At 48.2% G+C, this 12,983-nt stretch overlaps 2 protein-coding genes across 2 annotated transcripts in view; both read right to left on the reverse strand.

Moving 5' to 3' along the window:
• Positions 1 to 1,475, reverse strand: part of LOC113223041 (aflatoxin B1 aldehyde reductase member 4) — a 5,163-nt gene extending 3,688 nt beyond the window's left edge. Inside the window, exon 1 of the mRNA XM_026452632.1 lies at positions 1,262 to 1,475. Coding sequence (XP_026308417.1) covers positions 1,262 to 1,475 — 214 coding nt within the window. The remainder of the gene's footprint in view (positions 1 to 1,261) is intronic.
• A 9,801-nt stretch (positions 1,476 to 11,276) lies between these two features.
• On the reverse strand, positions 11,277 to 12,668 carry LOC113223040 (aflatoxin B1 aldehyde reductase member 3-like; the record flags this gene model as incomplete). Its single annotated transcript, XM_026452631.1, has 2 exons — positions 11,277 to 11,438; positions 12,539 to 12,668. Coding segments are annotated over 2 exons (292 nt in total), but the record flags the coding sequence as incomplete, so codon positions are not given.
• Between the last annotated feature and the right edge of the window lie 315 nt (positions 12,669 to 12,983).

Here is a 12,983-nt window from a genome sequence, read left to right on the forward strand (position 1 = left end):
ACGCGCGCCCATAATTGAGCCATGATCGCACTATACTCCACCATCGGGAAAAAAAAAAAAAGCCCTAAAAAAAAAAAAAAAAAAAAAACTGGAAATAAGATCAGAGCTCTCACCAAGAGGCAGTCGGTGATCTAGAAAGAGCGTGGCACTGAGATGCGGGCACAGGCTTCTTTTGTTTGGAATGTACCATTTGGTGAATCAGAGGAGAAATGGACAAGACTCCACTCAGACACTCAGAGTGGAAGGAGGAAATGGTGCTAATATTAAGAACAAAGAAACAGCTAACATTTCCCAGCCCTCACTATGTGCCTGCCAGGCAGTGGCCTAAGCACTGCACGTGGCATCAGACTGAGGGTGGCTCCTCCTGCCCCTTTACACACATCCTCCCCTAGGGCTACACCTGCCTCCTCCAGCACCCACAGCGTTGCCAAATCACATTTGCCTTTCCACACCTATGCCCACTGCCCTGACGCCCTTGCCCCTCTTACTCCTCCTGGCAAACTCCTATCCATTCTTTCTTCACGGGGTCCCTCCCAAAAAGGGCTCACTTGGCTCCCCAGCCATCTCTAGAATTTGAACTTCCTGGAGTGGGTTAGTGCCCATTTCTCTCCAATAGCCTCAGACAGAGCCTCCCACAGAGAGGGCAGTGAGACCCTGTACCACACCCAATTCCCCATCATGCTAAGGGAGCTGGCAAGGTTCCCGGGCGGTGCCACCCTGGTGAGGTACCATTGTGAGTACCACAAGGTACTCAGAGCAAAGTCCAGGTCCCTGAGCAGGCTGGCGTGAGCGTAGGAGCAAGCAGAGAGTGTGCTGGGTCTAAACTCTGATTTCGGCTGTGCCAGGGTGTGCCAGGCGATAAGCACAGAATTTCTGCAGCTCAGGCCCATCAAGGAAGGGCACCTGCAGGGCACAGGTTGGGACAGGAGCTGCACAATGCCAGATTCCAATGTTTTTCGTGCTCCAGAGATGGGCTAGCCAAGTCATTCCAGGCGAGACCAAGTCATCCAGGCGTCAGTGAGGGTGATGGCTACCTCCAGGAAGACGAGAGAAAAGGAGTCCAGACAAAGTACTGTCCAGTTGTCCGGAGCTAGATGTGCCTGAGGAGCCTGGGGTTCCCAAGGCTGAGAGGTGGACGGGGGTTGGGAGTGGGGAACAAAGCCGTGGGTGCTGCCTGGGGCCAGGGAGAGCTGGGCGGTGCACAACTGTGGACAGGCTCAGCTCTGCACGGTGCAGAAGGAGAATCAGGGGCCACTGTTACCTCTGCAGTCGCTGCCCCCCAGTCCGAGCCCCAGGCCGCCCAGGATGGTCTCGGACTGGCCGTCGCTGTATAGGAAGGCCGTGTCTATCTCGGTGTGGCCTCGCTCCAGGAAGGCGCGCGTGACTGCGGCGCTGGTGGGCGCGTCCATGCGGCGCCCCATCTCCATGGCGCCCAGCACTGTGGCGGGCCGGGCCCGCGATAGCTGCCGGGACATGACGGCGGCAACGGGATACTGCCACAGCCCGGGCGCAGCGCGCAGCGGTCGGAAGCACCAGCCCCGGAGCTGGCGGCCGCGTGGCTTTAGGAACTGGCTCGAGCCCCGCCCACCGCGGAGTGGGGTTGAGAGCGCGGCGGAAGGTGCCCAACACCGCCCACGCGCTGGACTCCGCGCTCAACCACGAGGACCGTCTGGACTTGCACCAAGCAAGAGGCGAAATGGCTGTGGCTTCCTACCGGTGACTCACGTCTTGGCGATTTTAACACTCCTCAACGTCCGCAAGGGTGAGGGTGTCTAAGGGTGGCGACGATCCCCAAGGGCAGGGACTCCTCCCTGCCCCGTCGCCCCCCAACCCTGGGCCTCGCCGGCCCGGGAGCTGTCCCAGGTCTCTGTCTCCTCCAGGAGGGAGCTTAAGGAGTGGGGTGGACCTAAGGGCTGTTCCACCTGCCTGCCCTGCGGTTCAGGAGGACGAGGCTTACCAAAGGCTTAAGACAGAGTCCCTGTGGAGTGACATGGCTAAAGTCTTGAAAGAAAAGAACTGTTGGCATTGAATTCTGTACCTAAGTGGAAAAAATAAAAAATAATAAAAAAATAAAACTGACTGACTGTGGTGACTTACACCTGTAATCTCAACACTTTGGGAGATCAAGGCAGGAGAATAGACTAAGCCCAGGAGTTTGAATCCAGCCTGGCAACATAGGGAGGCCCTGTCTCAAAAGAAAAAAAGAAAAAGGAAGATAGAAAAATGGACCAATGCCCAGCTGCAGTGTGCTGTGATAGCTCCACTGCACTCTGCCCTGGGTGACAGAGGGCAAATCTGTCTCCAAATACAAAAGAAAAAAAAAAAAAAAAGACAAATAGACAGATGGAACAAATGAAAAACCAACAGCAAGATTAATTTAAACCTAATCATATCAATAATTACATTAAATATAAATGAAAAAAATACTTACAAGTAAAAGGCACAGATTGTTAGAATGGATAAAAAAGCAAAACCCAACTATATAGTAAATATTAGAAAACTATTGAAATATATAAACAGAGTGAGTGAACAGTAAAAAGATGGACCAGGCGTGGTGGCTCACGCCTGTAATCCCAGCACTTTGGGAGGCCAAGGGGGGCAGATCACCTGTGGTCAAGAGTTGGAGACCAGCCTAACTAAAATGGAGAAACCCTGTCTCTATTAAAAATACAAAATTAGCCGGGCGTGGTGGTGCATGCCTGTAATCCCAGCTACCTGGGAGGCTGAGGCAGGAGAATCGCTTGAACCTGGGAGGCGGAGGTTGCCATGAGCCAAGATCGCACCATTGCACTCCACTCCAGCCTAGGTAACAAGAGCAAAATTCTGTCTCAAAAACAAAAAAGAAAAGAAAAGAAAAAGGTAAAAAGATGGGAAAAGACATACCTTGACAAAACTAAATTTTAAAAAGTTGGAATGGCTACGTCAATATCAGACAAAGTAGATTTCAAAACAAAAAATACTGGCCCACACAGTGGTTGACACCTGTAATCTCAGCACTTTGGGAGGCTGAAAAGGGAGGATTGCTTGAGCCCAGGAGTTTGAGACCAGGCTGGGCAACACAGAGAGATCTTACCTCTACAAAAAAATTGTTTTAAAGATTATCACAATGTGGTAGCATGTGCCTGTGGTCCCAGTTATTCAGGAGGCTGAGGTGGGAGGATCAGCTGAGCCTGGGAAGTCAAGGCTACAGTGAGCTGTGTTCATGCCACTGCACTCCAACCTGGGCAGCAGATTGAGACCCTGTCTCAAAACAACAACAACAACAACAACAAAAACCTACCAAAGAGGGACAAAGAGGTCAATTAACAAAGAAAATATAATCCTCAATGTATATGCAAATAAAAGTAGAGCATCAAAATGCATGAAAAGCAATAATAGAACTTAAGAAGAAATAGACAAATACAAAATTATAGTTGGAGGTTTCAACACACCACTCTCAACAGTTGTAGAACAGTTATCAGTCATAATTTACAGAAACTCAGTAAAGGTATACAAGACTTGAACAGGCCAGGCGCCGTGGCTCGCGCCTGTAATCCCAGCACTTTGGGAGGCTGAGGCGGGTGGATCACGAGGTCAGGAGTTCAAGACCAGCCTGGCCAAGATGGTGAAACCCTGTCTCTACTAAAAATGCAAAAAGTTAGCCAGACGTGGTGGCACAGTAATCTCAGCTACTTGGGAGGCTGAAGCAAAGAATTGCTTGAACCCAGGAGGCAGAGGTTGCAGTGAGCCGAGATAGTGCCACTGCACTCCAGCATGGGTGACAGAGCAAGACTCCATCTCAAAAAAAAAAAGAAGACTTGAATAACACTATTTAACCAATTCCACATAAACAACATGAATGGAATACCCAGCAACAGCAGAATGTGCATTCAAGTGCACATCCACCAAGATATACCGTCTTTGGAGGCATAAACAAGTCTTAATACGTGCAAAAGAGGCCGGGCATGGTGGCTCACATCTGTAATCCCAGCACTTTGAGAGACAGAGGCAGGGAGATCACTTGAGGTCAGGCGTTCCAGATCAGCCTGGTCAACATGGTGAGAATCCATCTCTACTAAAAATATAAAAAATAGACAGGCATGGTGGCATGCACCTGTAATCTCAGCTACTCGAGAGGCTGAGGCAGGAAAATCACTTGAACCTGGGAGACAGAGGTTGCAGTGAGCCAAGATCATGCCACTGCACTCCAGCCTGGGCAACAGAGTGAGATTCCGTCTAAAAAAGAAAATAACAAAAATAAATTAACAGGCCGGGTGTGGTAGCTCACGCCTGTAATCCAAACATGTTTGGAGGTCGAGGCAGGCAGATTACCTGAGGTCAGGGGTTCTCTAGACCAGCCTGGCCAACATGGTGAAACCCCATCTCTACTAAAAATACAAAAATTAGCCGGAGGTGGTGGCGTATGCCTATAATCCCAGTTACTCAGGAGGCTGAGGCAGGAAAATTGCTTGACCCCAGCAGGTGGAGGTTACAGTGAACCGAGATCGCACCACTGCACTCCAGCCTGGGCAACAGAGTGAGACTCCAACTCAAAAAAAAAGAAAGAAAAGAAAAGGGGAAAAAAAGAAAAGAAATAAATGAACACATAAATTTCAAAGGATTTAAATAATACAAAGTACATCTCTGAACACAATGGAATTAAACTAGAAAATAATAACAGAACTGGCTGGGCGCGGTGGCTCAAGCCTGTAATCCCAGCACTTTGGGAGGCCGAGACGGGCGGATCACGAGGTCAGGAGATCGAGACCATCCTGGCTAACCCGGTGAAACCCCGTCTCTACTAAAAAAAAAAAATTAGCCGGGTGAGGTGGCGGGCGCCTGTAGTCCCAGCTACTCGGGAGGCTGAGGCAGGAGAATGGCATAAACCCGGGAGGCGGAGCTTGCAGTGAGCTGAGATCCGGCCACTGCACTCCAGCCTGGGCGACAGAGCTAGACTCCGTCTCAAAAAGAAAAAAAAAAAAAAAATAACAGAACTTAGAGCCTGAGAGGGAACTGAAAATAAGTAAATAGGTAAATAAATAAATAGAATAAAAAGGAAAAATAGAAAATAATAACAGAATGATATCTGGAAAATCCCTACATATTTGGATTTTAAATTACCCATGGATCGAAGATGTAATCTCAAGGAAAATTAGATCATATTTTGAACTGAATGAAAGCAAAAACATGACATGTCAAATTTTCTGAGATGCAGCCACAGTAGTGCTAAGAAGGAAATTTATAGCAATTTATAGCATCACTTTGACATATAAAAGAAGAAATATCTCAAATCAATAATGTAAGCATTCACTTTTTTTTTTTTTTTTGAGACGAACTCTCCCTCTGTTGTACAGACTGGAGTGCAGTGGTGTGATCTCTGCTCACTGCAACCTTGGCCTCCCAGGTTCAAGCAATTCTCCTGCCTCAGCTCCTGAATAGCTGGAATTACAGGCATGTGCCACCACACCTGGCTAATTTTTGTATTTTTAGTAGAGACAGCATCTCGCCTTGTTGGCCAGCTGGTCTCGAACTCCTGGCCTCAAGGGATCCCCTCCCACCTCAGCCTCCCAAAGTGTTGGGATTACAGGTGTGAGCCACTGCACCTGAGTGGGTCTTTTCTTTTATTAAGTTGTAAGAGTCCTGTCTCTTTTCTAGCTACAAGTTCCTTAACAGATACATGATTTGCAAAATACTATCCCATTCTGTGGGTTGTCTTTTCACTTTCTTGATAATGTTCTCTGAAGCACGAACATTCTAAACTTTGATGGTGTTGACTTTACTTTTTCTTTTGCCACGTGTGCTTTAGGTGTCAATATCTAAGAAACCACTGCCTAATCCAAAGTCATACTTACTCCAGTATTTTCTTCTAAGAGTTTTACAGTTTTACCTTATACATTTAGGTGGCTGATTCGTTTGAGTTAATATTTTGTGTATGGTATGGGGAAAGGGTCTCAAACTCCTGGGGTCAACGCCCCCCACAACGCCCGACTCATTTTTGTGTGTTTTTAGTAGAGACGGGGTTTCACGTGTTTAGCCAGGATGGTCTCGATCTCCTGACCTAGTGATCCGCCCGCCTCGGCCTCCCAAAGTGCTGGGATTACAGGCATGAGCCACCACGCCCAGCCTCACTTTCTTTATGCAGTCTTTAAAGCAAAAGAGTTCTAAACTTTGATGATGTCTAATTTAATTTCTCTTTTGTTGTGTGTACTTCTGAGGAACAATTGCCCAATCCAAGGCCACAAGATTTATCCCTATATTTTCTTTTTCCTTCTTTGAGACAGAGTCTCACTCTGTCACCGAGGCTGGAGTGGAGTGGCACAATTTTGGCTCATTGCAACCTCTGCCTCTTGGGCTCAAGTGATTCTGGTGCCTCAGCCACCAGAGTAGCTGGGATTACAGGAGTGTGCCACCATCGTGGCCCTGTATTTTCTTCTAAAAGTTTTTATAATTTTAGCCCATAGATTTAGGTCTATGACTCATGTTGTGTTTATTTTCTTATGTATGGTATGAGGAAGGGGTCCAACTTCATTCTCTTACTTGCAAATATCTAGATGTTGTTGAAGATGGTTATTTTCTTCCTCTTTTATTTATTTATTTATTTATTTATTTATTTATTTATTTATTTATTTATTTATGTTTCTGAGACAGAATCTCACTCTGTTGCCCAGGCTGGAGTGCAGTGGCACGATCTGGGCTCACTGCAAGCTCCGCCTCCCAGGTTAACACCACTCTCCTGCCTCAGCCTCCCGAGTAGCTGGGACTACAGGTGCCCACCACCACGCCAGGCTAATTTTTTGTATTTTCAGTAGAGATGGGGTTTCACTGTGTTAGCCAGGATGGTCGCTATCTCCTGACCTCATGATCTGCCCACCTTGGCCTCCCAAAGTGCTGGGATTACAGGCGTGAGTCACCACACCCGGCCTGAAGATGGTTATTTTCCTTGTTGAATTGTCTTGACACTTTTTAAAATTAATTGACAATATATGAAAGGGTTTACTGCTGGAGTCTAAATTCTAATCCATTGATTTATGTCTAGCCTTATGCCAGGACCACACTGTCTTTAGCACTGTCGTTGTTTTTTCTGTTTATTTGCTTGTTTTTGTTTTGTTTTGTTTGGAGACGCAGTCTCACTCTGTCGCCCAGGCTGGAGTGTAGTGGCCTGATCTCGGCTCACTGCAACCTTCCTCTCCCAGATTCAAGCAATTCTCCCTGCCTCAGCCTCACTAGTAGCTGGGATTACAGGCACCTGCCACCACGCCCAGCTATGTAGTTTTGTAGTAAGTTCTGAAATCAGAAAGTGTCAGTCCTCCAACTGTGTTCTTTTTCAAGCATATTTTGGGTATCCTGGGTGCCCTGAATTTCCCTGTGAATTTTAGAACCAGTTTTCCAATTTCTGTGGTCTAAAAAAAAAAAAAAAAAAAAAAAGGCTGGCTGAGCGTGGTGGCTGGTGCCTGTAATCCCAGCATTCGAGGCACCAAGAGGGGCATATCAACTGAGGTCAGGAGTTCAAGACCAGCCTGGACAACATGGCAAAACTCAGTCTCTACAAAAATACACAAATTAACCAGGTGGGTGGCTCACACCTCTAATCCCAGCTACTCAGGAAGCTGTGCAGGAAAAATCACTTGAACCCAGGAGATGGAGGTTGCAATGAGCCAAGATTGCGCCACTGCACTCTAGCCTAGGAGACAGAGTGAGACTCCATCTTGAAGAAAAAAAAAAAAAAGCCAGTTGGGATTTGGACAAGGATTATGTTGAATTTTCTCATCATCTTGGGGGATTTTGTCATTTTAAGCAATTGTATTTTGGTGTGTTTTATTGTCCAAAGATAACTGACAGACCATCACACATCAGGGAGAATCTATGTTGTATGGATAAAAAGAATCAGGGGTTGACTTCTTTTTATAAAGAATAAATTTTGTCTGTAGGGTGTCTCCCTCTGGTCAGCAGATGGGACTTTTCTTGGGGTCAGGCTTTTGGATGAGTAGTGTTATCTAAATTTCCAATTTGGGCCCCTTTTATCATTTTAAGGGGCTCCTCCAAGTATTGCCTGCTGCCCTGCCCACAGCTGGAGGGATTTTGCTGCAATGGTCAAACAGTAACCACCACACCTGGGATTTTCCTTTCCCAGCCTTGAGTGCCTCCTGTTTGGAGTAGGGGTGTAGGGGTGTTCTGAGGAAAATGTGGACCCCGCTGCCCTTGCCCCCAAGCCCAATAAAAAGAAGCCCAGAACCACCACTGAGAAAGTTGCGGATGAAAAGACAGGAGGCTTTAGCTAAGACAAGAGGAAAGCCATTGCCGAGATTATGGAATATTAAAAATGTTCCACATTAATACAGTTTGAATGTTTTCTCCGCTTCAAATCCCATGTTGAAATGTGACCTCCAGGCCAGGTGCTATGGCTCACGCCTGTAATTCCAGCACTTTGGGAGGCTGAGGCGGGCAGATCACGAGGTCAGGAGTTCGAGACCAGCCTGGTCAACACAGTGAAACCCCATCTCTGCTAAAAATACAAAAATTAGCCGGGGTAGTGGCGGGCGCCTGTAGTCCCAGCTACTCGGGAGGCTGAGGCAGAAGAATCGCTTGAACCCGGGAGGCGGTGGTTGCAGTGAGCCGAGATCGTGCCACTGCATTCCATGTGGGTGACAGAACTAGACTCTGTCAAAAAAAGAAAGGGAAGGGAAGGGAAGGGGAGGGGAGGGAGGAGGAGGGGAGGGGAGGGGAGGGGAACCTCTAGTGTTGGAAGAGGGCCTTGTGGGAGGTGTTTGGGTCACTGGGGCGGATCCCTCATGAATGGCTTGGTGCTATCCTCATGATAATAAATTCTTCCTCCATTACTTCACATGGGACCTGGTTGTTTAAAAGAGCCTGGCACCTTCTCCCTCTTGCTCCCTCTCTTGTCATGTGATATGCCTGCTCCCTTTTTCCCCTTCCACCATGATTGTAAACTTCCCGACGCCCTCACTAGAAGCAGGAACTGGCGTCATGCTCTTCTTATAGCCAGCAGAAATGTGAGCCAAATAAGTCTCTTTTCTTTAAAACGTACCCAGCCTCAGGTGTTCCTTTTTAGCAATGTAAATGGACCAACATAGAAAATGGGTATTGAGGAGGGCAGCATTACTGTAACAATACCTGAAAATGGATGCGGAAGCAGCTTTGGACCTGGGTAATGGACAGGAGTTGGAGGAGTTTGGAGGGCTCAGAAGATGACAGGAAGATAAGGGAAAGTCTGGAACTTCTTAAAGACTTGTTAAGTAGTTGTGACCAAAATGTACTAGAAATACAGACAATGAAGGCCAGGCCGAGGAGATCTCAAATGGAAATGGGGAATTTATCGGGAGCTAGACCAAAGGTCACCCATGTTATCCCTTAGCAAAGAGCTTGGCTGCATTGTGTTCTTTTTTTTTTTTTTTTTTGAGACGGAGTCTCGCTCTGTCGCCCAGGCTGGAGTGTAGTGGCCAGATCTCAGCTCACTGCAAGCTCCGCCTCCCGGGTTTACGCCATTCTCCTGCCTCAGCCTTCCAAGTAGCTGGGACTACAGGCACCCGCCACCTCGCCCGGCTAGTTTTTTTGTATTTTTTAGTAGAGATGGGGTTTCACCGTGTTAGCCAGGATGGTCTCGATCTCCTGACCTCGTGATCCGCCCATCTCGGCCTCCCAAAGTGCTGGGATTACAGGCTTGAGCCACCGTGCCTGGCCTCATTGTGTTCTTGTTCAAGGGATTTGTGGAAGGTTCAACTGAATAATGATGACCGAGAGCATCCGGTGGGAGAAATTTCAAAGCTGCAAAGCATTCAGGATGTGGCATTCTTGTTTCCAAAAACCTACAGTCAGATACAGGAGCCAAGGAATGAATTACAGTTGGAATTCATAATTAAAAGGGAACTGGAGTGTAATAGCTTGAGAATTGGCAGCCTGGCCATGTGATGAAGAAGGAAAGAGCATTTTGGCAGAGGAATTCACGTCGGCTGTAGAACAACCACTTGCTAGAGAGATGAGAATGACTAAAAGGGAGTCAAGTGCTAATGGCCAAGATGATGGGAAAAGGGCTCAAAGCCATTTCAGAAGACTTCAGGACAAACTTCACAGATGCTGCTAGGGCAATGCCGGGGGGAATGTGAGGCTGGAGCCCCCACACACAGTCTCCACTAGGGCACTGCCCAGTGGAGCTGTGGGAAAGAGGCTACTACTCTCCAGACCCCAGGATTGTGGAGCCACCAGCAGCTTGTGCCCAGAGCCTGGAAAAGCCACGGGCACTTACTCCAACCAGTGAGACCAGCCATGGGGCTGCATCCTGCAAAGCCACATAAGTGGAGCTGCCCAAGGCCTTGGAAGCCCACCCCTTGCACCAGTGTTGACAGGATGTGGGAAATGGAGTCCAGGATTATCTTGGAGCTTTACATTTATGACGCCTGCCCTACTGGGTTTCAGACTTGCGGGGGCCTGTTGCCCCTTTCTTTTGGCCGATTTCTCCCTTTTGCAATGGGAATGTTACCCAAAGCCGGCACCACCATTGTATCATGGAAGTAAATGACTTGGTTTTGATTATACAGGTTCATAGGTGGATAAAACTTACCTTGAGTCTCGGGTGAGACTTTGGACTTAGATTGAGTTGACGCTGGAACAAGTTAAGACTTTGAGTGACTATTGGGAAATGATGACTGTATTTTGCAATGTGAGAAGAACATGACATTTGGGGGGGGGGTACTGGCACAATGATATCATTAGGGTTTTTTTTCTCCTCCAAATCTCATGTTGCAATGTGATCAATGTTAGAGGTGGACCTGGTGGGGGGTGTTAGGGTTTGGGGGCAAATCCCTCATGAATGGCTTGGTGTCATGCTTACAGTAATGAGCGAGTTCCGGCTTTATGAGTTCATACAGGATCTGGTTGTTTAAAAGAGCCTGGAATTTCCTCCCCTGTCTCTTGCTCCCTCTCTTGCCATGTGACACGCTGGCTCCGCTTCCCCTTCTGCCATGATTGTAAGCTTCCTGAGGCCCTCGCCAGGAGTAGATGCCGGCACCACACCCCCTTGTACAGACTGCAGAACCGTGAGCCAAAGAAACCTCTTTTCTTTATTAATGATCCAGTCTCAGGTATCTTTCACAGCAACGCAAACAGACGAACACACAGCATCCTGGGAGGCTTTATTCTTCATCTGGTGGTGACTCTACTGTTAAGTTTTTGTTCAAATAGTTCCGTTCCTAAGAATTTACTGAGGCAGTTCTAAATTAAAGAAAGCGTGAGAGACAAAAGAGGTTACAGAAGAGCCTTGGGCAGCCTGAGAAACGATGGACCTAGCGGAAGTAGTTGGGACATTCGTAAGCAACCAAATTCCAGGCTTGATTAAAGGCGTCCACGACAGCCGGCTTCAGGGGCCCTTCCTCTGCCGCTGCCAAGTTCTGCTCCAGCTGCTCCAGGCTGGACATGCCCAGGATGACCGCGTCCCCGTGGGCACCCTGCAAGGGAGACGGCCAGACTTCAGCCTTCTGCTGCACAGCGACTCCACTCACAGCCCTCCCAGCCACCTCCCTGCTGAGATTTGGGCACTCTTGTATCCCAGACGTCCAGAAATAAGATGCCTTGGATAGCTGTACCCATGTGACTCGAAACCTGTATCCTTTCCCCTACTGCCACACGATACTTCCAGACAGACTTACATTCACAGCCTGGTTCTGCCCCCCAGCAGCTGTGTAAACGTGGCTAAGTTACTAAACCTCTCTGAGACTCAATCGTCTTCTCTATTTTCAACATGGTTATGGGTGTGAAAAATTATGTAGAGTGCTTAGCTCCTGTTTATTGAGCACCTACTGTATATATGCCAGACACTATTGCAACATCTGAGGCTGAAGCTGGATATAAATTTGAATGAGGAAGACATGGTGTACCAAGAGAGGGAAACTCCAGCTCCCACCAAAGGATGAGACTAGTGGGTTTTACAGTTAAACCTGTGTTAAAATGCATTCCCCTTTCATAGCTGGGCGAAACTCAGGTTCCTCATCAATAACACCGGGACAGTCATTTCATAAAGCTGAAGGAATAATGAAATCCCTGCAGCAAAGCCCTTATTACAAAGCCTGGTACGCAGATACCATCAAGGCCAATGGGAAGGCCGAGCGCAGTGGCTCACACCTGTAATCCCGGCACTTTCAGAGGCTGAGGAGGGTGAATTATCTGAGCTCAGGAGTTTGAGACCAGCCTGAGCAACATGGTGAAACCCCATCTCTACTACAAATACAAACAATTAGCGGGGCATGGTGGCGCATGCCTGTAATCCCAGCTACTCGGGAGGCTGAGACAAAAGAATTGCTTCAGCCCAGGTGGCAGAATTTGCAATGACCTGAGATCGTGCCACTGCACTCCCACCTGGGCGACAGAGTGAGACTCTGTCTCCAAAAAAAATAAAACATAGAAAAAGACCAGTGGGAAGAATGTTTGTGAGAGTTTAAAGAAAGAGAAATTTTAGAGGAATCAATAAACAAATGTTTTAGCCCTCATCCAAATATATTGCTGGTCCCCTGAGAAGGGAAGGAGCTGAGCGCCCAGGGTCTCTGGTTACCTGCAGCTGTGAGTGGTGGTACATCCACCGGAGGGCGGCCGAGGTCATGCTGGGGGCGCTGGCGTCATACGCAGCCTGCAGGGCCTTCTCCACCAGGGCAATGCCCTCGAAGTGGTTCTCCTTCCAGTAGCTGGGAAGGGGGGACAGTGGCACAGGGCACAGGAGTCAGTACCATGGGGGTCACACTGGGAGCCACAACCAAAGAGCCAACTGAGGGCTACTGCCCCACCCCAAACCCTGCAGCCCTAAGGGACAGGTGCGCTCTCCAGCCATGCGTCTCCCACTTTGCTAGGTGTCAGAACCACCCAGGATGCTGGGCCCCTCAGCAGAGACCTCAAAGAGTCTTTATTCCTGACGACTCAGCAGCCTGCTCTTATTTTCCTTAGGGACACGAAGGCCACTGGGATGGAACAGGACTCGGCCCCAGGCCTCCTGGACCTCCCTC

This window comes from Piliocolobus tephrosceles, unplaced genomic scaffold (genome assembly GCF_002776525.5).
Source record: "Piliocolobus tephrosceles isolate RC106 unplaced genomic scaffold, ASM277652v3 unscaffolded_37963, whole genome shotgun sequence".
Taxonomy (NCBI): domain Eukaryota; kingdom Metazoa; phylum Chordata; class Mammalia; order Primates; family Cercopithecidae; genus Piliocolobus; species Piliocolobus tephrosceles.